We start from the raw sequence: 27954 nt of genomic DNA, 5'->3' as shown, positions 1-27954 counted from the left end.
TCATTGCAGACAGAAGGGATGCTGCAGGAAGAATGCTCTGTTTGCGAGGAAAATTACTACGGTAAGTTCCATGGGTTGCGAATTTTGCGGTTGTGATTTGAAGCTTACTTCTGTGGACTGCCCCCATCGTCGTGCATGATTTTTTTCTTGAGAATGTTCATATCGTTAACATTTTCCAGGAACGTTTTGTGTGCCGAAAGGACCTTCACCGTTTCGACGTCCTTCTTCAGCTCCTCCATATCGCGCTTCAGCTTGGCTCGACGGTTTTGGAACCAGGTGATAACCTGCGGGAGGTGGCAGAAAAAGTACACCAACAACAGGTGGACATTAGGATTTGGCCGTTGATTACTTGCCAAAAAAAGGCAGTTTCCTGGCGCGCAATAAACTTACCTGAGCATTTGAAAGACCCAGGGCGGCCGCTATCTCGTCCCGATCCGATGGTGACAGGTACTTCTGGTACAGGAACCGTTTCTCTAGCTCGAAGATTTGATGGTTGGTGAACGCTGTCCGTGATTTCCTTTTCTTCTTTGGCTGTGGTCGGTTGGCGAACAGGTTTAAATGCGATTGCTCTGTAACAGATAAAACAAAACAAAAAAAAAAAACCCCCCACACGGGTGGAAAATACCGCGAGGAGAGAAAAGGTCAGGGCAACATTAGTACAATTTGTTAATTGCAACGCTAAAATTAAAGACAAACAACAAAAGCTAAGGCCTCCAGGTCGGGATAGGCTTCACTTCAATCAAAGGCACACCGACCACCGTTCGATTATGGGCCGATCGTCGATTGATCTTTACATTGCGCTTTTCCGCTTGTTCGCGGGCAGCAATAATCTCGCGCCCAGTAGTGTAGGGATTCACAACACACTCACTGACACACACACGCGCATACATGCTCATTTGTGCTCTTTTTTTTTTACTATCGTTTAACGCTGTGCTATAAAATCATAAAAGTTTATTGAGATCTAATTTCCTCCTCAATTCCGACGATTGACGATTGACGAGGGCACTTTCTTATTTATTTTGGTGGAACTAGTTTGCACGGAAAGGAGGAAAAATTTTAAAGCTTGGCTGTTGGCCTGTTATCTAATTTTATATTTAATTGATCTGAAGCAGTGGAGTATCAAAAACTCGTTTGTTTAGTTTAAATTAAGTTAGAGTAACTTATTATTTTCTTTAACTAATTATACCCTCAATAAAATAAACTAATTATGTTTCAAATAGTAGACAAAATAAACGACAGCAAACTTGCGCTTATTTCGGAATTTATAAAAAATTCTAAAATAAAAACAGACAAAATCTGACCACTGCGCGAACCACCAAAAACGACAACGACACTAATTAACATCCGAGTGAGAAACGTATCGATGGCAATGGGTTTCGGAGGATGATCAAAAAATAGGAAAACACCCAGTATTCGTGTTCCCGGCACAAGAAAAGGAACCAAAAAAAAAAAAAGAAATGACTCGCCGCTATACGAATCGTCACTCGCTAACCGATGCCAAGGAAGCAATATTAAATTAAATGATAACATATTACGGCAAGCTTTTCCCTTTGTTCTGTTTTTTTTTTATTCCTTTTGGCCTCGGCCAGCTTGGATCTGTGGCCACTTCGGTTAGCTTCTTTGGTTAGCCGAAACAAGCCGCCTTTTGCGATCCGCGGCGGATATGAAAGGGACGAGATGTGTGGGAAGGGGGGGGGCTGCAAAAGGAAGGACGCAAACCGTAAAGCCAGTGTTCCGAAGTGCGCCGTTTTCATTAATGTGGAAATGCCCCGTTCGAACGAACGATGCGGATGCGATGTTCCACGGACATGCTTATTACTATTACGTTTTATTAATTTTTCTCTCTCGCGCTCTCTCGTCTCGTTATGTTTTGTTTCATTCATGTCCATTCGCGCGCGCCACGGGATCAGCTCGTTCGCGATGCAATAAAATTATTAAAATTAAAATGAAGAGAATGTTTTTTTCGTGGCGAAAGAAAAAAGGGAACCGCCGTTCAACGTTCAGCTGCGAGATCTTTCACTTTCTTAAAATTCAATTCCGGTCGGGATGTACCGGCTTTGGTCCAGCTAGGGGACAGTTGATGGCAGAACAGTCGGCACAAATGTCGGTGAAATTATTTGTACGCCACAGATGAACAATAAAGATGTCAAACGACAAGGTTTCGAAACGGCCAAAATCTTCTTTGTGATTTAAAAGCAAGTGTCGGATACTTATTACTTTAACAGATAATTAGTGAGCATTTAGCTGAATGTGATTTGGCACCATCGTACACCGGTGATGACGAATTTAGCTGTTGTACAGTCACTTGTTGCCGCAGTTTCAAGTCGCGTCGATGTGACACCCAACTAAACCCTCCCCAAATCGAGACAAAGTACAACATTAATTACGAAACATTATAATGATTTAGTTGGCATGTAAAGCGCTTTGATGAATATGGTGCGCCGCATCAAACAACTTTGGAGCGGAGCGGTTTCCAACATCATAATGCAACAACTACTTGCCAGTTCAGTTGGTGTTGGTGTTGGTGAAAGCATAATTGCATACGGCAACAAGCGACAAAAAGGAAACGATGCAGAAAGAACGCAGCAGTGCGCGATTGCATCTTTGCCGCTTTTGCATAAGCGCACGAATTGGCAACTGGCAACTGGTTGGCTCTTGTTCGGCTAGGGCCGTCGGTGGGTTCAAGCCATTCAAATCGATTCCGTCGCAAATTGACCGCACCGCAACGCGAGCGGCAGCTAATTAGGCTCGCGGCTTCAAATCGTCACTTCTCAGAAGCGTGCAGTCGATCCACTTTTTTTTTCTGTGCTCGCTTCCCACTCACACAAGCTCTCACCCCGGGCGGCAACGATGGCGGGGATCGGGTCGAATTGGATAGGATCGGGGTGGTTAATTGCCTTCATGCTGGATGCGGCTGTTCTGTTCCCGTTAAATGAACCGATTAACTGCGAGACGAACGCACCAACACGGCGACACAGCTCGGCAAATTCTTTGATCTTCGGGCAAGCTCCGCTGCTAACAGCGAACGAACCGGCAGATCAACTGCGGCCGATGCATAAGTTGGCGTTTTTGTCAATAAACTTGTCAAAAGGCCCCCCCCCCCACACACACACACACATGGTTCTTGGTACCTTTTTAACCTTTCCCTCGTTTTGGGCTCGTCTGCCCCAAGGACCACCTCCGTGGATTGTGTGAATCGCTTTCGAACCATTTTATGATTTCTTACTCGGTTTAGCATCTAGATTTCAATTCTAGATGCTTTCAGATTTATCCGATACCGTTCAAAAAGCATCCGTAGCCGGTGCAATAGAGAGAGAAAAAGAGAAAGAGTGGAGAGAATTTTATTGCTTTCCGCGAAAATCCCATACTCAATCATCCATTCGCGAAAAGAAGCGGCAAGAAAAGGGTTGCAGGGACTCTAACTGACCATCACTTTATGGGATTGATAATTAGCTTCGGTGTCAATTCTCTCTACCCCGACCGGCATGTATTGTGACTCACAAGCCTGGGACCCGCCACCAGCGCACAAAAACCGGTAGGGTCGTAAAAATCACGAACAAAGAACACCTCGCTGCCACCGTGTGCTCCTTTTACGACGGATTCTTCGAGGCCCAACGAGGGCACATTAAAGCGTTTCACGGGAGCTTGCACTATATTGACAGATTGACGTGTGGGACCTCCCTCAGTTTGAGGGTTTCCTTCGGTGCGAACTTTTAGCCAAGCTAGCAGTCCGGAGTGTTGTAGCACCAAAATCGATGCCACTGCTCCGTGGTAGATGAATGCCGAAAATTGATGAGAAACGCCATGAGCAAGAGTGAGCAAGGGTGAAAGCGATAGAGAAAAGACATTCGCACCACACACACACACACCTTCAACATAACATACTCCAATGGTTCAGGATGTCTTCGGCGACACGGAAAACAAAACGCAAAGGCAAATAGTAACACCGCAGTAATGGCGAAGACCGCGAATCGATGGCGTTCCGCGTGAGCAAACACCACGGCCAAATGGAACCACCGGACGTGAAGCCGACACACAACCACACGCACCAGCAAGTGGTGGCGAACAGTAAAACAAACAGCTAAAACACTGCTGGACAAATACTGTCCCTTGCGAGTGAATGAAACCAACCAAACGGAGCCGATCCAGCTAGAAGGGAAAGATCGGGCTTGTTTGTATTTGTGTGGCGAAGCTAACTAGTGCTGGGGCAAAGCGCATCCAACAGTTGGAACGAAAACAAAACCAAAAAAAAAAAGCTCACTTTTTTACACGTTGCGCTTGCGCTGCGGTGCGTAAGAAGTTGATAAATTGATCATGAGCAGAGGGTAGACTAGTAGTGAGGATAACGTGGGAGACGGAGACATAGGGAAGCGGGGGAGGGGTGGGGAGGATGGTTGCTTTGGGAATGTTTCACAAGACAGAGCAAGCGCCAAACGAACGCAAACGAACGAAAAGCGAGAGCTACCGATGCCGACTTTGATGTGGGCTCCCAAAAAACCACGCCCTAGTCGGAAGAGATGGCGCTTTGTTACCGATTTTTGTAATGTGCCGTGGCCACTTGTGTCTTTTGCAGGTTATGTTTTATGCTGGCGAACATTTCGATGCAAACTTCCCGTCGCTAATTCTATTCTTTCCTCAGTGAACTTATCTGTCGCATTGAGCAATTTCTGTACCAAATGTGGAATTTAATTTCAATAAGTTTAAGTTATATAAATAACATTTATTACGATATAATACTTACACGCAAACTTTGACAGTAAAATACCATCCATCAACCGTGGAAATGCCCACAGCGTTCGATTATTAAGTGGCTTAATTAACACACTCCTTTCAATTCTTAGTAGTTCTGCTCTGCCAAACAACAGGATTACCCAGACAACAACCACAGCTCCAAAATTGTATCCCGGTTTGGGTTCCAATAAAACCATAATTGGAACCAGCTTGAGACGTGCCTAATTTGCAACCAATTTCTTTTTCTTTTTTTTTGCCACACAATTCGTTCACGATTTCACAAGCGACTCCACTTCAGCAAGGAACAACCGTGCCGGTGACGCGATGGCGAGCAGCTGTATCTGCAATCGAATCCGTCCTACCAGGTGTCGCCAGCCAGAGAAACGGCCATTACTGAAGAGTTGGTGGACTTGCTTGCTTGGCAAGGATGACGTAAGGCTTTTATTGCTGTTGTTGCCGCCGCTGCGCTAACGATTTTGCTGCTAATTAATCAATTAATTATGGACAGCGTATTGGTTGGATAGTGATTGTTAGAGTTCTACACACTCCACACATCGTGCCCAACCCCACGTCAATTTCATTCTTCCGCCATCACCACCAGCCCAGCATATGATGAACGACATACGCCAAGTAGCAAAGTAGCGCTACCACGTCATTCACAAAAGCGCTCCAATCGTTCTATACCGACGAGGTGCCTCAGGGAGTGGTGCCTGCTCTAATGCTAACGATGCAGTCGATTGCAGCTACTGCACAGTTGTTGGTGTACTGGCGAGCGAGAATCACATGTAGTGTACGACCTCATGCTAGACACTGCCACAAGCAAATTGTCACTCGTCAAACACAACAAAAAATGGACTACGAAGGCTACATATAATGATAGTACTTCCCCCCCCCCCCTTTCCCCTCCCATAGCTGCCACCTGCCACTCTACCGCTGTCACACTGGCTGAGGCCGGTTGGCACACAGTTGTTGAACAGCGAAAAGGACCTCCTCTAATTGTCTGTTCAAACAAAAGGCATCCATTAGGATAATAATTTCACGCGGTCCACATGATGAGAATCCTGTTAGGCGCACGCAATTCCATTATTTGTTTGGTTCACATTTCGTATCTACTTAACCGGGAGATCCTCAACCGGGACGCCGACCTATTAGCGGACGGAGCAATTTAATTAGCGCTGCCTTGAGGATACTAATTTTCCTAAGTGTTACGTTTCGAAGATGGCCTTGAAAGAGTTTGTGGTCCTTCATAAATTTAAATACTAGTTTCCTCCAACGTTAGCAAACGTTAACTGATTGCTATTAGGCGCTTGCGAAAAGCTTCCAAAATTGCGTCCAACTTATTCGTTTGCTGTTACTATTATCTAAGGCGCAACGATGACACTCTTTTTACTGTTTGGTGTTTGGCTGCACCGTGAAGGCTAATCAATTACCATCTTGCCAGCCTCGAAAGGCAGCGAATAACAAGGCACCGGGCGACGGGCGCCGGGTAGAACACAATAAGCGCGCACCTCAAACAATGATCAATTAACACTGTAATTAAATCGAACTTTCTACGTGCATGTAGACGTGCGGCAGTTGGAGCGGCTCGGTTGTGCTCCTTTTTGCCATACCTCCATTAGCAATTGTAAGCTTTTCCAACGGGACATCGTTTTTCTTCGCTTCTTGCTGCCTCGGCAGGGTGAGTGTGCATTTTCCTGAGTGAAAAGCAGTCATGAGGGTTGGAAAAAATTAGCACGACCACCAGCAAACAACACATCGCTCTGAAGGGGTTGGGCTGATGTGAAGGAAGGGTAATTATTTTTATGACACGCCGAAATACTACTTCCCCGACACACACACAGAGAGTGGACCCTTCGCGTGAATGTCGCTCGTTTTTAAAGTGAAGTTTTCGCGTTCTGGACGCCTGGAAGTTGTCTGCGAGCGATACTGAAGTTTAAAAAAAAGTAAAGCCCTTACCCGACGTTTTCCACTGTTTCGGGCCAATGTGCCTTATGTGCCTAGCCGGAGGTCCATGCTCGTGCGAATAGAACTATCGATCGATTTTCAACCGTCTCGTCTACTGTTCGTAGGTTCTTTTTGGTGGTTTGTTAGCTCCCTCCGTTTTGAGTCACAGGCAGAAATTTTCAAATCAGTTCGTGACTGGCACATTTAACGAGCCTTCTAAGTTGGCTACGAGTCGCAGGAATCGGTACACTTCCGCCCGTGACACGTACGAGCGGCACAAAGTACGTGGTTGCTGTTCGATTGGGCGCTAATTTTCAATAAAAACCCCCCTGTTTTTCGCTTGCAAAACTGCAAAGAACAACAAGCTCTTAAAACTTGTGCCCATGCAAGCAACCTCCTGCGGTAGCGACCGAATTTTGTTTTTTGTTTTTCCTAAAGCCACGTGATAAAGTTAACTTAAACGAACAAGAAAACGTAAAGCGCGGAAGAATAGGCGTCGATCGAGAATTGAGCAGCCTGTGAAAGATGTTGGAATGTTCAGTTATGGGAAGTAATTTTTTGGTAGACTTTTTGTTGCTGTCCGAAAACCATCGGACTCCCATCACTTGCTTGGGCGATTTTCTTCTCCGGCGGTCTTTTGACCACCAGCGACGTCATGAAACGGAAACTGTTACTGTTGGTACACCCATGTACCGATGTAATGAACTTGCAATTTGAGCTGTAGGAGAAAAAAAAGTACATCATCATGGCAACGTTTAAAAAAAGAACACACAAAACCGGGAAAACCGAGTGCGCGCGTATTGTTTCCCCAGATTTTGCCGGAAAGCTGACAAAAAGTTGTTCTCACCGCAGGACTAATTTAACCATTTGCTGTCAAAACACTCTCGGTGTTGTAATCGGAGGTTGCTCTACATTTCTGCTGTTTATCACTTTTGACTGTTCGACGGCGTAGAAAGTGGGTCTAGGGAGAAGGTGCTAGCGGCGTGGGTCGAGCAAAAAAAAAAAAGGTCGATACTTTGGAAAGCAATAAATTAGGAGTGAGTGCACAGGTCATAAATTTTCTCTTCGCCTTGCCGCTCGGATTGCTTTCGAATTCTTGATTCTTGGCCGACCAAAACCCATGTAACCGTTTTGTAACCCTCATATATATGCAAATGTGCAACCGGGTTGTAAAACAGTGCTCAGTGTTGTCATGCCGTCACTTTCAGCCCGGAAACACACGTTGTAGGCTTCGTTGCGCGGAGTCGTATGGATCGATTTTGAAGTGGCATCACTCAACACGGGCTGGTGTGGGAAATGGGAAGCTGTGCTTTTTTATCTTATCGACTATGTTGAGGGTAACGTTCGAGTACTTCTGGGTAATTTGGCGTTAGTATTGTAGGTCACAAATTTGAGCGAAGGTTTAGAGATGGTTTGTGTTGGGCAGTGGAGGGTTTAACGGTAAGCGGAGTGAGTGGCCATTTGGGGCCCTGAATCTACAAAGATTTCCCTCGGTCAGCACAACTTCCATCCCGCCTAGTGCCTCCGAGGAGCTAAATCCACCGATATATTTAGCTTTGTTGACGTTATTGACCATGCAATAGATGCGGAAAGAAGTGACATTTCAGGGAAGTGTCAGGGCATTCGGGATCATTTTGACAGTTACAGTTTTGTTTATAACTCGTGATGGAGTTGGCATAGGAAAACAAGCAATACGTCATTCGACAGCTAAAAGCGTACGGAACAAGCAGCGAAAACATCCCGTGATAAAAAAATGCCAAAAAAGAGTACATTGTGGAAGCGGATCACATGCATCATGATGATCCGCGCCGGATGCGACAGCCGCCGATACGGTTAACACCCAGAACAACCGGTGGCTGGCTTACTGTCCGGCGGACGTGCCACGGGTGCCGCAAACCAAGTTCTCCCAGACGGTGAGGCAGGGGCTGAGGCTGAACGCGGACGGGTAAAGCCTTGGATCACGAGTGTGGCCAACGGCAGACCGTACGTCTTCCAGCAGGATTCCGCTCCGTGCCATACAGCCTCCAAAACGATAAAGTGGTTGGCGGCCAATTTCAACGACTTCACCGCGCCGAATGTGCGACCTTCCAGCTCCCCGGATCTTAATCCAATGGATTATTTCGTGTGGGGCGCGGTGGAACGGGACACCAACAGAACCTCCAGCAACACCAAGGCGGAGCTCAGGTCCGTTTTCGCGGCCCTACCCCGCGAAACTGTCGCCAGGGCTTGTTCCCGGTTCCGAAGACGGGTGGAGGCCGATATTTTAAATAAAATGAATAAAATACATGGTAAGCTACTATTTCTAAAACAAAACAAAAAAATTCTCCGATGATTCATTTTGCCATAAAATTTTTTTTCTTTCTCCGTAGGTGACTGTTAAAATTATCCCGAACGCCCTGTATATATAAAAGTTATCTTAAATATTGGAAGTTGTTTTCCTTGGTTTAAATGTGCTAAGTGCTAAAAAGTATTCTTAATATTTTTTTTCTTCTATTTTGCGAGGGACAGCCTGATTGCTAATAATTTCATCTAGTCTGTACAAAATCATCCTACGAACCAACATTCTAATTGATCAAAATTCTCGTCGAATGTCGAAAACATTTATGACACATAAACGTACCTTCTCCACACGAAGATGATCAGATGCGGTTATTGTATAATGATTTCCTTTCCCTCGAGAATTCCTTCATTATTCAGCTTCTTTGCTGGTCGTAAATCTTAACATCATGCTCTGCTTTATGCATGCAAATCAGTATTTTTCGCACCGTTTCTTTCCGTTTCTCTCCTTTCTCCAACACCGTACTAAATGGCGTTGATGGACAACTGGTGATGAAATGGACAACTGGAACCAATTTATCTTTTTACTGGGTTTTCAAACGTACGAACCAAAGGCCCAGAAAGTGCACCGAAACTCACATCATTGCCAAGATTGCAACCAGTTTTGAATGGACGGTGATGGTTGGAATGTCCAAATGTGACAAAAAAATGTTAACACACCCGTCCAGACGAATACGGAGCGCGCTCGGAGATACTCACCTGAGCAAACCCCCTTTGACTGCTGGAAGGTTCACTTTCAAGCGTCTGCCTGGAAGAATGCCTGGGCTTGGATAGAACTTGAGAGACGGCGCCGAACGAAGCAAACGGTTGGCGAACTAGGCGGCGTAACACAAAGCAACACCGACAGCGGCAGTCATAAATGCTAATATTAAGCATCAATTTACTATCGTTTAAAAGCCATAAAATTAATAAAAAAAATCATTTCACCAACGGCGGATCCTTAGCAGCCGAGCGATGGTTCCACGCCACAACTCTACCGCTTGAAGTGGTGTCGTCCATCTGGAGCACTCGGGCAGCGATTGGAAACGGGCAAAAAGGTTTTATACGCTTACGAATGGGTAGCGCGTTCATGGTGAGAGCCCGATGTACCGATGGTAACGGTTGAAATGACTTTTTGTTTCAGCCAAGTTGACGCGTCAAGGGCGCCTTTGCTCTTCGTACCCAATTTTGGAGCAACGGTAAGGTTCCGCCAGCAGTCGAGCGCCGCTGGATGCTCTCGAAGATGCTCTTAACCGACCCTGTTGCTACTTAAGGTAGCACTCACGGGATAACAAAGCCAACGATGGGAGGCAGCTATATCTTCTGCGTGCAACGATAAGTAGATGGTAATTATGATTGTTCAAGTTAAACATAAACATTTGAGTCACTCTCTTGAAGCCACTTGAAGATACCGCCAAGGGAAAGGTGCAACCGACCCGAACCCATCGCAACAGCAAATGTGGGTGTAGTTGCTGAGGAGGAAAATCTTCATGCAATCGCTCTCTTGCTTTGAAACATTCCAGGTGCAGTTTGTAGCTGAACGGGTACGCTAGAAAATGCGCCCCGTACGCAGTTGCACACGCGCATCGGAAGTTTTTGATGAGAAGTGATTAATTCACTTTTACGTCTAGGTTTCCCCCACGGTTCAACTTCCCAAGGCTGCTCCATTATCCGCAAACAGCGTAAAAGGCGAGTGAACAGGACTTGTCGGAACCCGAGCCGCAGAATGATGATGAGGGTAATTTTTGGTTGGTCATTATCGAGCGTCGAGGCGCTCTCTTCTTAATCGTGCCCAACGAAGCACGGAGGAAGAAAACATAACTTGAAAGAGCGAAATAAAGAAGAAGAAAACAACAACAACAAACCGCCACCTTGGCCGTTTTGAGGTTTATTAATTTAAAAATCATTTATTCTTCGTAAAAGTGTTACCGTTCATCATCGTCATCGTTCAGTTATGGTCGGTGCCTCAGGCTGTAAGCCGTTTCGCTTGAAGTGGCAGGAGTGTAAGCGAAGTCTCGGTAATTTTGTATGAGGAGTTTCCCTCACTCTAAGTTTCCCTCAACTCAGCTAGAGCTGGCTGTGTGATCGAAAGAAGTTGAAGGGTTGGTGATGATCGAATTGTCGCGCAAGGATGCTTCAGTTTTTAAGTAATCCATTACAAAAGCATGTAAATGGATTTGGTGTAGCTAAAGATTTAATGTCAAAACAGATGCTTACTGCTTTAGCTGTCAAAGTGACATAAGTTGGTGTAAACTGGAACGCCATTAAGTACACATTTCTGCTAGTCATAATTCGAACACCTTCAAAGAGTTCATTGTGATTTAATTTCTGCAACTTAAAAACCTCCAGGTGATATTGGTCGTGGCGCTGGTTAGTCCAGATACGACACCGACGCTCAAGTTTGGCTCCAGAAGGAATCGAAGAGAAAAATTAACCCTTAAGGGTGTGTTCGCTTTTTCCAACCTCTTAGATCTTTGCCGCCAACAACAGACAGCAATGAACGCAATCGGAAAGGAAACAAAAAAAGACGCAGAGAGAAATAGTGTTGAGGAAATGATTGTAATAAAGACAGCACAGCAGCAGCAATGCAGTGCTGCAAACCACGAACGACAGAACGAAAGAGGTACACACGCGGATCATTCAAAGATTCAAAGATGCAGCAGAGAATTTCTTACGCGTGTCTTTTGCTTTTTGTTTACGGTCTGGAACCTTGCAATGTGTACTTCATTTCGATCAAGAATGGCGGAGTTTTGGTAGTGTCAACGCACTTACTAGATGTGCTTAAGTACAATTGTTTCCGTGAAATCTAAAAATAAGTTGCATGTAGATATTTGCGGCAAAAACTAAATCATTCAGACGATCGATGAACTCCCGAAACGCGGTGTGTATTGTGTACAAGTGAAATCGGTTGCAAAAATCTAATGATCCAAAACGTCTGCAGTCTAGACGGTCTGATTGCTTTGGAATAGTGGAAAACAAACACCTAACTTCCGTTCGGTGGTTTCCTATCGATCAAAGAAATTAGTTCATCATAACACAGCTTAACCCGTTGCGCTGTACAGGTGTGGATGTGTCTAGGTGCTTGTTTTTTTTTGTTTTCCCATAACATTACTTTCGTAGCGGAGCAGCGTTCGAATTCCCAGACATGGTTATTTACGAAACATATTCTGCACGTTGGCGGATGAATGTGTTCTATGAGTTCGACAAACAGCGTGGTTCGTTGTGGCTGGTCGGTAGACAAAAATACAGACGGAATACGAGTGTGTAGTAGACGTGCAGATGGAAGCATCCCAATGTCGTAAAGAATTTAAGAAATGCTCTTTGAATTTAGTGCCCAATAATCATTCAAGAACACTTCAAAGATCAGTTCCATCTTTTGCTGATAATAACAACAAACAAGCTTGGTTCCTTTGACACGAGCTCATTTGTTTCGTTTGATCAACTATCCCAGACATGCTAAAAACATAACCATTTACACCGCCAATCACTCCATCAGGATTGTACAGAAGGATGCACACCAAACGCTACAAAATTGATTAAACGAAATTGTGTCGCTGCGTGCCGTAGAAGTTCAGGGTATTTGCACCGGAAAGGGGAACACCACGAATGGTAGCGCAGTTAGACGCTGTCGGGCGTGCGGTTTTGGGTGCACAGGAAATTGAAATGCCCTCAACCGTGTAAATATAGCGCGGGTGCGAGAAATAATAAAAAAAGAACCTCGGAGAATCTCACGCAATCTCCGAACACAGAGAAGTTGGAAGTTACTGTAGGGGACAAAAACAAACTAAAAGTCATTTATAAAATTAATCAAAAAACGAGCGACGGGTCGGCATGAGCCCGATGCTCCCATTCGTCCTTTTGGGCTTGGTAAAGGTTGGTCGGTAATTTTATTATTGTCACGCGTAAGATGGCCACTGATGCGGGGGACTTTGGGTAGTTTAGATAATGTTTTGATCGTTTGGAAGAATCAAGGAAAAAGGGAAAAGTGGTAGTTCATGTTGGTTTTTTTCCTTTTCTTTCGTTCTTTTGCTTTCCCGTGTCTATTAACACGATTCATTCTTTCTGTCCGTTTTGTCAACCATCGAACCATAACCAATGGCGTCGGCGACGCTTGGACTCACCAAAAGCAACGCTCACCATTGGGAAAAGACGCGGAATTCGCGGTCCAACTGCGTGGCGATCGCATCCGATGCGATCGTTTAGTTTTCCGTACCCGCTCGTTAGTTGGCCTTTTTTCTCCCTTTCGTCACATTGGAACTTCGGTTGGAGAAAAAGAAAAAATGGGGTTTGTAGTAATGCCCCCCCCCCCAATTGCATCAGTTTGCTTTAGCTTTTGTGTACCGGTTACCACCGGCCGTCCACATGCACGCTTCAGTAAATCCATTGTTATGGTTTCCTTTCCATCTATTTCGTTAAAATGTTCGAGTTTGATAGCTTCTTTTATATTTCTTAGGAGCGAATCATATTAAACCAGATATCCGTCAAATGCAAAACAACCATTCGGCGTAATTTTATCGTATAAAATTAGTCTAATCAACATGCTTACAGCAATTAATGATTTCAATCAATTTATTTAAAAACACAGCAGAAGAGGAGATTTTCATTTCCCGAAAAATGTTCAACGCACGCTCTGCTACATTTTCCGGCATGCCGACGGTACGGATGCATCATTCATCCCAACTAGTAGGACCTCCAACGGAGAACGATGGCATGTGTGGACAAACCGCGTCCAGTCAGTTGTGGGCGACTATTTTCACTAACATTTTCCTACCGCCCAGACCTAGTTGAAGAGCGGATCGTCTACCGTGGGAGATTTTCTTGGCATTTAGCTGCATTTTTGCTGTGCCTCACTGAAACCCATACGTCGTCATTCAATGCCGTTGAGCCGGAATGGAAAATTGATTGAAAACGGACCACATGCAAGATCATCTACTCGGTGGTCTAATAGTGCAATTAATCAAAGCCTTTCAGACTCTTTCTGTGAAATATCGAATTAAGACTCGAGAAAATCGCTATAGTATGTACACTAAGGTGCTGCGAATCAATCCATAACTCCCGAGTATACTACGAAGCTACGGTTTCGATGTACAATGTAGCCTGTCACTGTTCGAAGAAGTCCTAGAACATCGTATTTCAGATAAAGTACTTATCCATTACTCGCTATACAATTGTACGTTAGGATGTTAGTGATATTTTTTCCAAATATTGGAGTGTTACAGGGTTTCTGAGTAGAACTAGACAAGTGCGAGAAATTTCTAGACAACGGCTAAGATGAACTGGACAACCGTCGCCATTTCTCGACAGTGGTCAAGTTGAACTAGAGAAACGCTAGGTTGAAGTGGGCCAACGTCAAGTAGAACTGGACAGTCATATTTGAAATGGTTGGTGAAACGGTTTGAAGCGTTTCGGAAACGCTTAGCAAATATTTTAAAAGTAGCCGTTGAATTATACATTTTCTATAATTTACATTTAATAATAACATTGTTATAGTTTGTTCATTGAACATGTTTGAAAGTGGCAATACAAATGTATTGAATACATTTGCTCATTTCTAATTTTATATTTTTGATTCTATAAAATATCCATGACAACAGCTACAAGAACTCAGCGGCAATAAACAGAAACTTCTTCTGTCATCTTCTGTCAAAAGATAAAATTTTGAAAGTATTGCAAATACTTTATTACTTCCTTACATTTTTAAAGAAAACTATGCATTCTGATTGTTCGTAATTGTATTCGGTTAAAATGATTTATATTCGATGTGAATGCATACGTACGTTTGAAAATTATTTAAAATTAGAAATTAGAAAAAATGTGTATTTCAGCAGTTTTAGTTTTAACATTTTATTTCACATTTGTTTTAAGTATTTTAGCATTAACAATTATGAAAATTTATTTTGTTACTGGAGGCAAAGCAATTTGTATTATTTATTTTTATTTATTTTTAACATTTGTCAAGCGTTTTCGATATGCTTCAAACCGTTTTATCATCCATTTCAAATATGACTGTCCAGTTCTACTTGACGTTTGTCCACACCAACCTAACATTTGTCCAGTTCAACTTGACGACTGTCCAGAAAGCGTGGCGGTTGTCCAGTTCAACCTACCCGTTGTCCAGTTCATCTTAGCCGTTGTCTAGAAATGTCTCGCACTTGTCTAGTTCTACTCAGAAACCCTGTATACAGTCAATATCCTACTTACGCGGTGCTCAAATTACGCGGATTCGGAGGTACGCGGATTTTCATGTTTGACAGCATGTTGGGTTTATTATACTAAATTAAGTTCTCCACCTGGGAATTGTCAAAAGTCACTAGAAGCATTCATGAAGAGGACGCATCTTGTTCCTTTAATCCTTATTTAACAAAAGTGCTGCAAATTAAAAAAAAATGACAAGTACCCGTAATGAAAGTGATATACGAAAGAAATGTCAAGCAAACGGTTTAGAAATATTTCAGTTTTAACAATTATGAAGTTTTACTTTGTTACTGGTGGCAAAGCCATTTGAATTATTTTATTTTTTTAATAATTTTGATCATTAATTTCTTATAAAGTACAAATTGAATAGTGAATGTTTCTGAAACATGGCAAGACTTGGTTGAAACTATGAAATAGTTTGTTGTTAATAAATAAATCAGCCAAAAATACTCGTTTAATGCAATAATGCTTGAAAAATACTCATTGTTTCCAAATCAACGGATAAATTTAATTTTTTTTTTTATATCATGGGCACAAGCACACGACGCGGATTTTTCCGGTCCCCATTATCCGCGTAAGTCGGGAAGTAACTGTACCTAACAAAAGTATCGAAAACAGCAGATTCTCTAACGGCTATTGGGGTGGTTTTATTGTATTGCCCATCGCTGCATGAGTGCACAACACAAAAGACGAACCAATCAGAAGCGAGCGCGTAATCAACTGTTATCAGCGTAACAGTCGAATGGAAAGGGTCATCTGTCATAGGAATGATGGTGGTTATAAAACGGCCATCACTCTATCATCTGTCAAATTAAATTCACTATAGTTCGCTACCGTTACGAATGATGGCGGTTGATTCGTGGTGATGATGCTACTAAAACATGTCAACAAGCCACCCAGCGAAACGATCGAGGCCCAGCACGCAATTGTAAAACACACACACACACACACACACTTCCACCCTGGATGCGTGATGCTGATGATAAAGACGCTAGAAGGACCCCCGGGGGCCCAGGGAATGGGATCGGAGTCGGAAGTTTCTGTCGTGTGGACACACACACGCACACTATCACTATAAACGCTGGGAATGAAGAATAATCACTCGACCATAAATCACATCGTTTCGGTGTTACGGCGTTCGTGTCGCCTCCATTTGTTCACCGTTTCGCCGCTGTATTTGGATCTTTGTGAGCGGAACAGAAGCCCGGCTTTTTTTTTTGTCCTCTCCACCGCACCGCACTCCTACATTCCCTAGGAGCAGCGAAGGAAACACGAAGTGGCCATGGCTCAGCGTGGGTCGTAAAGCAGTCGGCATTTATTGCTTCGCAACATGCAGCACCAATCCGCCGGGGCCAGCAAAACGGGAACGTTGACTTTTGGGCTCGTCGTTGGGTGTTGCGACGGTTGCCAAGTGTCAAGTGTTGTTTACATAGGGGATTAATGAAACAATCTCTATCACTCCTTCCCGCCATTGTACAGAAAAAAAAACATCGATCCTCTTTACGCCGACTCGCCGAGGGGACGGTGCGAGTCGGTGCACGGAAGCCGTGCGCGGATGTGGAAAACAAAAATTCGATCCAATTGATTTATGGCGTTCGATACGGTCACCGATGGATCGATTGCAAATTGTGCTCACTTCGGTGTCCGGTAGGGTGCGCTCTCGTCCGTTTGCACTTTCTATTTGGCCCGAGCGCAATTTTGATTAAGTAGCCAATAATCGACGGATCAGACGTGATTGTACGTGCAGCGTTACAGAACCGAAGATAGATTGCTCCCGGAAGGATGCTCATCCGGGGATTTTTCCCCGGCTAATCGTCACACGTGATTTTTCAAACCGCATCCCGTATGTTTACACTAAAAATCATCACTTCGCACCGTATTCAATGTGTCATCGATTATCTTCCCGGGGACCATCTCGTGGGATCGTGTATCAAGACGATTTTCACCTCGTAACCGTAACCGGGCAAAACTTCCGCTCCACGTAGTTGGTAATAGTTTAATGAAGCATGAACGCTCAACACTAGGCACAAGGCACACACGCGTAAACGTACATCCCCAGGAAGTGAAAAGTTGGTGGTCGTGTATTGGTAAAAATCTGCCTGCTGCCAGCTGGTCTTGAAAGCCTCACTGTTTCGCTTCGGCTTTTTTTTTTTCGGAGCGCTTCAGCGTTTTTCCATTTTTCTTTCACATTTTCATTTTTGCACTTCCTTCTCGCTGCACTAGTGGTGCAAGCAGTGCGCTCTTATTTGCATAACAATGCTCGAATGGTAAGTGATCATAAATAAACATAATTATGGGCTCAGTCGGTTTTTTGTTCGTTGTGTGTGCATTAGTTTTTCCTTCATTTTCGTAACCTTTTTTTGTGCTTTTTTTTTCTTCTTTCTCTCCCATGTTCCCAGATACAGACACGCACACTGTTTGCTTTTGTGCAATTTTGCGTTTACTTGCGTGCGATATAGGAGCAGCGATCCTTTTTTATCGCACAATCGGTGCAGCAGCTCATTTTTCACGCTTTGTTTTTTTTCTTTCCTTCTCAAAGTGAATTGACGTTTCAATTGACGGTCCGAGTCACTGCTCGGTGTACAAGAGCGAGAAATGATCGAGCTGATTCGAAGGTGGGAGTCGGAAAGAGTGTTTGCGAGCATCATTATGACGTTTGACTGGTTAAGGAGCTTGCACTGGCTTGTTTGGTCATTTCGGAGGCAGTGGTGTTAGGTGTTAGAAGCGATCGGGTTCGATCCGAGCGCGATCGAGCCGGGTAAGACTGGTTGGAGGGACCACCAAATCTCACAGCTTCCTTCGGGCTGGGCACGATAATTACAGGGCACGCATTTGCCGCCACTATCGAATTAAGGGCGCTCCGGTCTTCGTTCGCCTACTCGCTCCCGCTCGTTCATCCGTTCTGGTCAGACAAGAATGGAGCGGCAAAGCTTTAAGGCCGACTTGTAAGGAAGCATCAGAATGAGGCGGTGCTATTTTTTTTTGTTTTCCGCGGCCAACAAAGAGGAAGCGCTCGAAAGATCAAAGACAAACGGGCCGGCTGTGTGTGTGTGTGTGTGTAATGATGATACTTGCGGTCAATCACTGCAGACGCTTTTAAAGAGATGACCATCCGAACCTTCCCGTAGGAGATATCGCCTGTCCAGAATCAATTAACAAATCAATAATTGCTGTTCATTCATTACTGGGTGGGACTTTTCCGACGGTGAGACACACTCAGAAGTCTCTTGATGGAAGATCTCCCATTCAGTTGATCTTTTTGGTGGGAAAATTAACGAAAATAAAAAGGCTTTACCAAAACAAATGATGCTCAAGTTTTTGGTACATTTTCTACAAATTGCTGTACTAGAATTAATTGTGCTAAACGATGTTTAGTAGATAGCGAAACAAATCCACTAAACAGATCCGCATTGATGTGCTATAGGATAGTTGGCAAAGTTCTATGCTTCCTTCCCGAACTACTACGATTGCCAACGAAAGCAACATGGCATCGAAAGAAGGTGATTTAATTTGACAGCTGAGTGAGTGGTGAGCTTGTTACGAAGTGACGGGGATTAGCGGTAAGTTGTACAGAACCCAGATTCTTTCTCGTAACTTTGCTGGCCGTTGGAAAATCGTTTTCGAGTACGCAGCGCTTCAGGTTTCAGGTGAAGGACCACTCTCGAGACACGGCGTTGGTCTCGTTTGTTGTGATTGTCGGTTGTCAGTCAGTGACAACAGCAGACCAACAACAACGGCTCAGAATGGATGATACTTTCGATAGGGTAGAAGAAGAGCGCAATCGAAAAAATGTAACTTCAAAGAGACTGAAGACCGGATCTGTCAGAAAATTTGGAGTTTCGCTTTCATTCACACCCGGCTAAAGACTTAATTGGATCGGGGATTTACGGAGCGTTTGTGTATGTGCGTGATGTAGAAGTAACATTTTCTACCACAGACAAGGTGTTGTTGTGGAAACAAAATGGTAAGAAATCTTGGTTATCTACGCCGGTGGCAATTGGACGCATTTTAGCTGATAAATATTGCAAAACAAAAATTCGCATGCGTATTTCGACAAAGCACAAAGAGGCAAATAATTGTCTTGTTATAATTGTGAGGGTTGTGAAAATTAAATAATTAACTTTACTCATTAACATGTTTCTAGAAATTATGCTGAAAATCGATGGAAAATTTATCCCATCAGATGCTAATGAGATGCGCAGTTGTGAAAAAATGTGTTTAGTCTGATTCACTGTGGAAGCAAAAATTGCCGCAGCACATTTGTTGGTTCATTACTATTACAAAAAAAGAATATTTTTGAGTTATAAATCTCATATTACATAAAAAAAAAACTACACATTCGACCTCCTTCAACCAACACAAGTGCCTTAACCAGAGCACGGCACAAGAAGACCTCCATGAAAGTAGCTAGATGATCGTTTAGCGAAAATCGAAAATTAATTGAAACTCAATTTGTTCGTACGCGGTGTGTGAGAAGATGTTTTTTTCCGTTCTCTCTTATCCACTGTACCCTTGCCTCTCATTCTTCCATGTTTGTCAGAAATGTGTACAATCAAACACATACTCACGCAGTCCAACAACGGCACGATTCCGACAATACGCAAGTGGAAAACTCATTGTAGCAAATTACGGTGAGGCCTCCCAAGCAGAGCTCAGAAGCGCTCCCCGATAGAGTTATTACTGGCATCGATCTTCTGCAAAATTGTGGATGGAAAAAGTATCGAATTCACTCCCAGCCCCAGTGTAATGAAGCTCAATGTGGTCTTTCCAGAGAGAGCAAGAGAGCAAGAGAGAGGGGGAGAGAGAGAGAGCAAAAGAGAGAGAAAACCGTAAACAGCATCCACTAGGCGAAGATGGCAGCGACTGCGAGCTTTTGAGCAACTGCAGAGGAAACAACATCAGAAAATCATCTCACTTCGCTTTATCCTCAGGCCAGCTCAACTCGATCTCCTTGCTCCGTGTCATCTTTTCATTCTCACCTTTTTTTTTTTTTTTTAGAAAGATACTGAGAGTGTGAGGTGGCTGTCCGAGAAGAAACGCAAAGAGGCACAAAAAGCTCCATGGGCTCATTGTGCCAGGCCGAGTCGGCGGCATCCTTTGATCTTCTTCCAATTAGCCCAGCCGACACCTTTGGGCTCGGTCGGCGTTGGCCTTTGATCACCTTGTTTCTGCTTCCACCATTTATACCGGAGGCCTCGCCACACACAGGCAGACACATCATCATCATCAACCTCTGGCTACTTCACCACTGCCCCGGCCGGAATCGCCCCGGCATGGCCGTGGAAGATGACTGGGCCGAGCGAGATAGCGAAACCCCTTCTGGTGGTTGTTCACTCATCAACACCGCCAGGGAGCAACCGGCAACCGGCGGCAGGAATGAGAGCAACCAGCAGGCCAGGCCACAGCAGAACCGGATTGGAACCGCCGAGCCGCACTGACTCCGCCGAACGTTAGCCAAGGTGTGTGCGTCTTCACAGCGAGGCACGAGGCAGGGTGGCCAGCGAATGAGTGAGCAATCTCGCAGCCAGCGTTTGGCGAAGAACAATTCATATTAAGAGGATATTAGTTAGCAGTTTACGGTGAGATTGTAACAGTCATCCTACACAAGACGCGCAGCAGCGCTCTGAACTGCGGGGCACCAACACGCTTGCAAAAAATGACGATCTCGATGCGTACGATCACATGTTTTGTGCTTTTTCGACCCACTCCAAACCTTGCCCCAGATCGTTCCCGGTCCACTTCCTGGTTCCCCAGTGCCTGCCAACATTCGTCATATGCGAGCGTTTCCGCTGGCACACATTTAAATCTCGTTTGATGCGCTTGATTTTCTACCTGCCAAAACCCCATCATCAGCCTTCCTTCGGCCATACAGTCTTCGATACCATACATCGATGGAAATCACTTTGCTTCACGTTTCCACCGTTCGCTTCTTCGTGCGCAACGGTTGCGAGTTCCAGCGGTCGGTTTGCTTGTTGTTGGCTTATTATGACTTTTATTGTTGTATCTAATAGTTGTATGAGTGATGCTGTTCATCCGAATACCCGTGTGCTGCCCCGGGGGCGGCAAGCTGTTTGATGGTTACGACGGTGCTGCTAATCTGTGGAGCTGTTGAGCTAAGGGTTGTGGTGCTGCGTCGGCGTGGGGATGTAAAAAACCCGCCTAGTTTAGCCTGTCGACAAATTCGGCGTCACACACATGGCTTCTACGAGCTGTAACCTGTTCGATCGCCGTGACCATTATAACGATGATTTAGGAAGAGAGGGTTGAAATTATCAATGGCTAATAGCTATTAACAGATTTCGATTGTGGCTGGTGCTTGCACCGTCTACTGTATCAAACCAGTCAGGGTGAGTTTTGAAGCGAAATATTTTAAGCTAAGCTTAGTAAGATACGAATCTTGCCTCTTTAGAACATGCATGGATCGACAATCATTGTTGTTAATGACTAAATTAATTAAACCAATTTCAATTGTCACCCGGACATCCAGGGCTAGTGATTTCCTTGAAGCACAGACGCTCTCAAACCACATTGTATCTGCTTTGCACATTAAAATGCATCCTCAACTTGCGTGTTAATATGAATGCCAATACTGACATCATTTCACATGTTTTTTTTTTATCTTCAACCATCGCCGCATGGGATCCTTCTCTCTCTCTCTCTCTTTCTCTTTCTCTATGTCCCTCGTTCGATCTTAATTCACTGGTGCTCACCAGCATTTTTCGGCTTTGGACAACGATATTCACACTCCGGGCAGCGGTGTCGATTAATGCTTCGTCGTTTCCCTGTTTTTGTTGTTGTTGTTGGATGCAGAATTATGATTGCCGGGCGACGGTCAACCACGGCCAGGAATGTTTGTCTTCTTCGCCAGAACGGAGAGTTAAACGTTTATTGGTATATGTCGGCGAAAGGGCGATCGCACGATCGCAAGCCCGGTAGTGTGCGTGTGCGCTTGTCCAACGCGATCCCTTTTTTTTTTACTCCCTCCAAACGAATAACAAGGAGATCAAGAACCGAAAACTGTAATCAACCGGTACTAAAGTGATTAAGTCAATCAATGAAAAATTGATGATCTGTCGGCTTGCGGTCTTTGATGTAACGAACATTTTGTATTCCTCCCCCCCCCTCTCCCTCTTGCCCACCCCTTTTCACACCGTGCCCCTGGTTTGGTTCGTATCCTTTCCTTGCTGGGCGGCAGGTAGCGGCAGCGCCATTCGGGGGAAGGGAGATTTTATTCAAACCAATTGTGAAACCGGATCGATTGAGCGAGCCTTCGCCGACGGAACTCGCGTACGCCAAACCATCCACCAGACGGTGTGGCGGAAGGAGGGACGGAAGGAAAAAAGGAGATACAGAGCGGAGCTAAGTAGGAGAACGAGCGCTAATAAGCTTCTCTACGGATTGCCGATCAAAGCGGACGCTCTTGTCCTATTGAGCAAAAACCACAGTATAGTACGTTGGGTAGAATTTTTGAATTCGGTGTGTCGAAGTCAATGCGGAGCTTCAAGCGGTTCTAAGACAACATGAGCAAAGAAAAAGCTGAGCTGAATACAGTGATCATCGCGCTAATGGGTCCGTTTCGAATGGACTGTTATGCAGTTGAATGTTGGCGTTTGAATGAAGGTGGTGAAAGCATTACAATTTCAATTACTTTCAGGTTTATAGACACCTGTTTCTGGAGGGAATAGATCTGATTTTTTTTGTTTCCGTTCTTCTTCTTCTTGGCTCTTAACGGCCTCTAACATGCCGGCCATCGAAAATGGCTTTCTAGACTGCCGATACCACGTAGTTGGTTAGTCAGACCTCACTACGGGGGGACGGTCTGGATGGGATTTGAACCACGGTCCCGCCGTTTGAAGACCGCCGCCGCTGTCGCCTACACCACCAGTCCGGCCCGATGTGACCGTTCTAAAAGTCGCTAATATACCAAAGTGCAAGAGTTTACTCTGAAAATATCCTTTTTCTTACCCAAGCATTTTTATTGAGAACTTCCACTTCCAGAATACAAACGATTTGGCATAGTGAAAAAGCACACACGATACACATGTGGCTTTTCTGTACAGAAACCGATGGATCGGCCTATCGCCCGTTAGCAAAATTACATATTTGCATCTCAAACCGAACGACGCGTCCGTTTAATTTGGCCACCAGGAAACAACTGCCGACGGGGCAAAACAATTAAAGCGACAGCCAACAACATCCGAGCCAGCCGAGCGTTGGTCGCTTCACCATTAGTGTCAGTGCAGTCAGCCCAAATTTAAGGGTCGGACGAGCCGATCGGTCGCCGATTCGGCTGCAAGGTAGCCGCTGGTTTTGGCCGCTGTTGCTTTGAAGGTGTACCATTGGAAGAAGAATACATCGGGAAGGTACGGCTTGACATCCGGAACGTGATAATTTAAAGTGGCACTTTACAAGCAGATCAACTGCAACTCTCTCGATCTTCGAATTTGTGCTTCCCGATCAGCACAAATTTAACAAACCCGCTTACTGTCAGCTGCCATCGAAACAGTGAAATGTTCAAGGTGGACGTGCTTAGGGGAGCAGTTGCAAGTTGTTGAGCTGGTGGCGACAATAAGCGATCATCGGGCTACGATCGTGATCGGAGATCGCACCGAGGTTACCTTCGATTCGTTCCATCACAGCCGCACCAAACCTTTGGTTTGCGGCGAACCGGGAGTCTTTTCGGGAGGTTTTTTTTTTGTTGTTTTCTTCACATTTTCGTTTCTCCGCTCAGTAGACTGCGCCATAACGAATCAATCGATTCATCACGCACTCGCGCAGGATTTTGTGCTATTCGCCGACGTCGATGCGGTCGACCTGTTTGATTCTCCTGCGCTGCTTTGAGTGATTCACCTGGAGCGTTAGGAACAGGATGCACCTGATTAGTGTTTGGTTCGGCGGCTGGCGAACAAGTGGCCTTTACCCTGGGTCGAGAGCTATCAACAACATCAACCAAACAACAAAAAAAGGTGTCTGGAAAAGGAAAAGATAAAAACACGTCGTTTCCATCCGACAATAACATAATTGTTGGATCGGTCTAAATCGAGCGTGGCCAATTGCACATAACGTATTATTTTCTTTCACCTTACCCAACACTTTTTTTTCGTGATTTGCTGAGAGAGCAGTTGGAATATCTTGTGCTGATCCTTTTGCAAAACCATCAAAACATTTAATGAGCTGGAGCAGAGGAGAAATGATTTGTACTTTGTGTATGCTTCTGCTTTCGATGCAACTTATTTATACAAATATTTTTTGTATGTCTGATTTTCAATTCCCAAGCTTCCTCCTAGAACCTCGTTAGTGAAACGCAAACAAATGCAATAAAATCCAATTTGTCATTGTAAAAAAATTCCCACGCATGAATCCCATCATTCTCAGCCGAGTGCTTAGTGAATCAATAACAAAATAACCGCAACATTGAATTACCGATTGCAAAGCTTATTTGTGGTACCAATTTGGAGCGTTCGGAAATTTTGGGAGCTCAGTATCGTTGATTACACATTGATCGTTTGGGTCAGCTGCGGTAGCGTTCAAATTGATCCTGCGGCATTCTCTAAACGCAACACTAGCTTCACCTTGCCGAACCTTGGTCGAAAAACATTTTGGTAATTGGATTTTGATTTATTGCACACTTCTGAAAACTGGTTTCCGAGTCGCCGATACCCAGAAGCTTCGGAGCAGTATTGATTCAAACACGGCGAACATGATGCTGTTTCTCACGTTCAAGGCCACCGTTTTGATCAGCATCAGTGTGTGTTATGGATGGCCTTTGGTTTTGTTTTGAGAAACCATAATTTCGATTAAATCACGATCATTCGAGGTTTTATTCATGGACAATTTGTAGTGAAATTGTTTGGTAATTTGGCAGTTGGTATTATTGTGCCTTAGCTTTGCCCAAACGTCAAGTTCGATTTGCTACAACTTTACTTATGAACAACCTTTGCAATAGCGGAATAATGTTTCAAGTGAATAAATAAAATAAAATAATGCTCAAGTAGCAAACGAATTCAGGCTGAAAAGCAATGCAAATAAAACCACACACAGCAGTAATTAAACCTTAGACATAGAGGCACCATGGTCGTGTCGTTGATTAAGCAGCATCTTGTTAGTTAATCAGTCTGCAGCTCTTCAAAAATAGCGATCCTCGATAACACGCTACAGTGCGATTGTGACGGAAGTGAAACTTGCTTACCAGGGCTGAGACTAGTAAATCTTAGACCCTCACTGTACGAAGAGCTACTACCCCTACCCCACCCGGAACTCACCGAACTGACGATGAAAATTGCTCGTTAGCTTAACAAACGAGTCTGACTGTCGCGGCGTGGCACAAAAAAGAAAAGGATAATTCGTTGTACATTTATGCTCCGCATACTGTTAGCAAGCTCCCCATGCAGAAACAATGGACAATCTCAGCCTTTCCGCAGCCGCTGCCATGCATGCAGCTCCCAAATGCTAGGGCCAACTCTTCAACGCCATTGCGTAGTCTATTGCGTTTAATCGTGTTACAATCGCGCATCAGCGTCGCAACAGCGTCGCTCCCACTTGATGATGGACGACTGGTGTGTGCTGTGAGGTGGATGCCCATTCGGGTTGGGGAACAATTCAGAAGGGAAGGGACGCAACAAAAATACCAACAAACTCTAAAACAACAACGAACACGAACATCGTTTACCGAACCACCGAGCGTGCATCCGGAGGTTGGAGAAATGGTAATCGGATCTCATTTGTAAGTCTCTTGGTAATCTAATTTTAATTCCAACTCACCAGTCGCTAGTAGAGAGGGTAACAAGCGGTCCAGATACTCGCTCGTACGGCTAACATTATGCGCGCACCGGTTGGTTAGCTAAAGTCGGCGCTTATCATGAATGTTGCATGAGTAGATATCATAAATTATCAAACGCTTTCCATCGTGGTCCACACGCTTACGGCGGGGAATGAAAAAGTCGCTAAAAGGCATGAGCATGGGAAGCACAAGCTGGCAGATAAGTCTAGTTAATTTCAAGTATGTCTTCTGCAACGTGCAGGACATCAGTAGATATTTTATTTTGCTAGTATTTGATAATTGATTTAATTTTTGACATTTCAACATTGACAGCAAAAGCTCAAAAGTACAAAGATAAAAAAAATGGCGGCTATTTGTCTTACTATTACATAGCCATTTTGCTTAAAGTCCTCCTTGCTACAATCCTATGGTTAAGTCCCTGACATCTATTTGTTTTGCTTATTTGCATCTCCTTTTTCGCAACTATTAGCCTCTAGACAATGCTAATATTTGAGCAATCGCAACTACTGCAGATGTGTTTGTACATTAAATTGCTCCACAAACAACTTTGAAACCAGTATGTTTGTTTATGTTTGTTTGTGGGAAATCCCTGAGACGCGTCAATGTCCCAGAGACAAAGAAAAACATTGTTCCTCTTGTAAAGGAGTTCTCTTCATACGTATGACTCAGTAAAGATCAATACCAATCGATGGCCAAATTATAGTTTGAATACTGTTTCAGTAAAACACAGTCTTTTCAAGCTTAAAGCTCAAGTAAGAGAGTTCGCTTCTACTCACCACTGTCTTCATTCGATTCATCGAAATTCTTATTGGTCATCTGAAACAGCGCATCGAGCGGTGTACCATTCGGCGCCGTTTTGCCGCTAGATTTGTTGGGCCCACTAGCACCGCCATTGATACCACTTCGTCCACTTCCATCACCGGCACCCCCGGCTGATCCACCACCCACCCCCGATGACGACGACTGTGACGATTGATGGCTCTGGTGGTCTGATCCACGTCCGATTTCCGGCGAACAGCAATCACTCGCCGCCGAACTGGACCGCTCCGACCCACTCTCCGACGGGATAATGTCCATGCTCATGTGCCGCAGCAGCTGGGCCTGAGCCCGGAAATGTTCCTGCAGCTGCTGATGGTAGTCCAGCGCTAGCCGATGCTCATAGTGTAGCAAGGCCGGTGGCAGGAACGGCCTCACCGGGATTGGACCACGGAGATGGTCCCAGGGTCGTACGATTTTGGAGGCCGCCTGCTGCAACGTACTGCTGCTGTGATGGTGGTGATGATGATGGGCAGCCGCCAGATGTGCACCGGGATGATGAGCCGCCAGATGCAGGTGATGGTGGTGGTGGGAAGCATGGTGCAAGGCGGGATTCATCGGCGGAGGACTTGGTTCCCGTGCCTCACGGCTGTTGGCCTCCGCATCGCGGCCCAGGATATCGGCGATTGAAAACGACTTGACTCCTTCGGCAGCGGTCGTGCCAGTGGACGATTTGGTTGTGCTGGTGGTAGTGGTGGTAGATGTGGCGCTGTTATTAGGTGTGCTGGTGATGGTGTTTGTACTGCTCGCACTGTTAACAGGCGTCGTGGGACTAGAGCCCCGGCTGGTGGACTCTTTCGGGCTGCCACCGGGAGGACTTCCCAGCTCAACACCGCTGCCACCCTCCACCATGCGCAATCGCTTGAGAGGTGTGAAGTAATCTTCTGCACGAGCTTGCAGCGCGCTTACGGCAGCATGGGCGTGTAGCGCCGGATGGTGTGGATGGTGCGGGTGAATGAGTGGATGATGGTGAACCAGATGTGTGACGGCCAAGGGATGTGGATGGGGCAGGTGGGTAGGATGCGAGTCACTGCCAATGGGCGGTGGACTTGGGGAACCGACCGAAATTTCCGACCCAGCCGGACTGCTACTCGGCGGCGGAGGACTGCTCGTCCGACACAACATCTTTCCCGAGCGTAAATCAGCTTCTTCAAGCATCGGGCGGCCGTGCG

The 27954-nt window shown here is 45.0% G+C and overlaps 1 protein-coding gene across 1 annotated transcript; it reads right to left on the bottom strand.

Moving 5' to 3' along the window:
* LOC126557751 (homeobox protein B-H2-like) lies at positions 1-27954 on the bottom strand. Its single transcript, XM_050213629.1, has 3 exons — positions 26743-27954; positions 391-569; positions 1-284 (listed from the first exon to the last, which is right to left on the bottom strand). Exons 1-3 carry the CDS (start codon positions 27938-27940, stop codon positions 105-107), a joined length of 1557 nt encoding a protein of 518 aa, XP_050069586.1. The 5' UTR covers positions 27941-27954; the 3' UTR covers positions 1-104.

The sequence above is a fragment of the Anopheles maculipalpis genome, chromosome 2RL, assembly GCF_943734695.1.
Source record: "Anopheles maculipalpis chromosome 2RL, idAnoMacuDA_375_x, whole genome shotgun sequence".
NCBI classification, from domain to species: Eukaryota; Metazoa; Arthropoda; class Insecta; order Diptera; family Culicidae; genus Anopheles; species Anopheles maculipalpis.
The sequence above is the reverse complement of the archived record's forward strand: the minus strand, read 5'-3'. Positions and strand labels throughout refer to the sequence as shown.

Excerpts from the sequence above, each read along its gene's own strand:
- LOC126557751 (XM_050213629.1), bottom strand. The coding sequence starts at position 27,940 with ATGCTTGAAGAAGCTGATTTACGCTCGGGAAAGATGTTGTGTCGGACG. Across the intron at positions 570-26,742 it reads TGAATCGAATGAAGACAGTG|AGCAATCGCATTTAAACCTG; the intron begins GTGAGTAGAAGC and ends TATCTGTTACAG. Across the intron at positions 285-390 it reads TGGGTCTTTCAAATGCTCAG|GTTATCACCTGGTTCCAAAA; the intron begins GTAAGTTTATTG and ends CACCTCCCGCAG.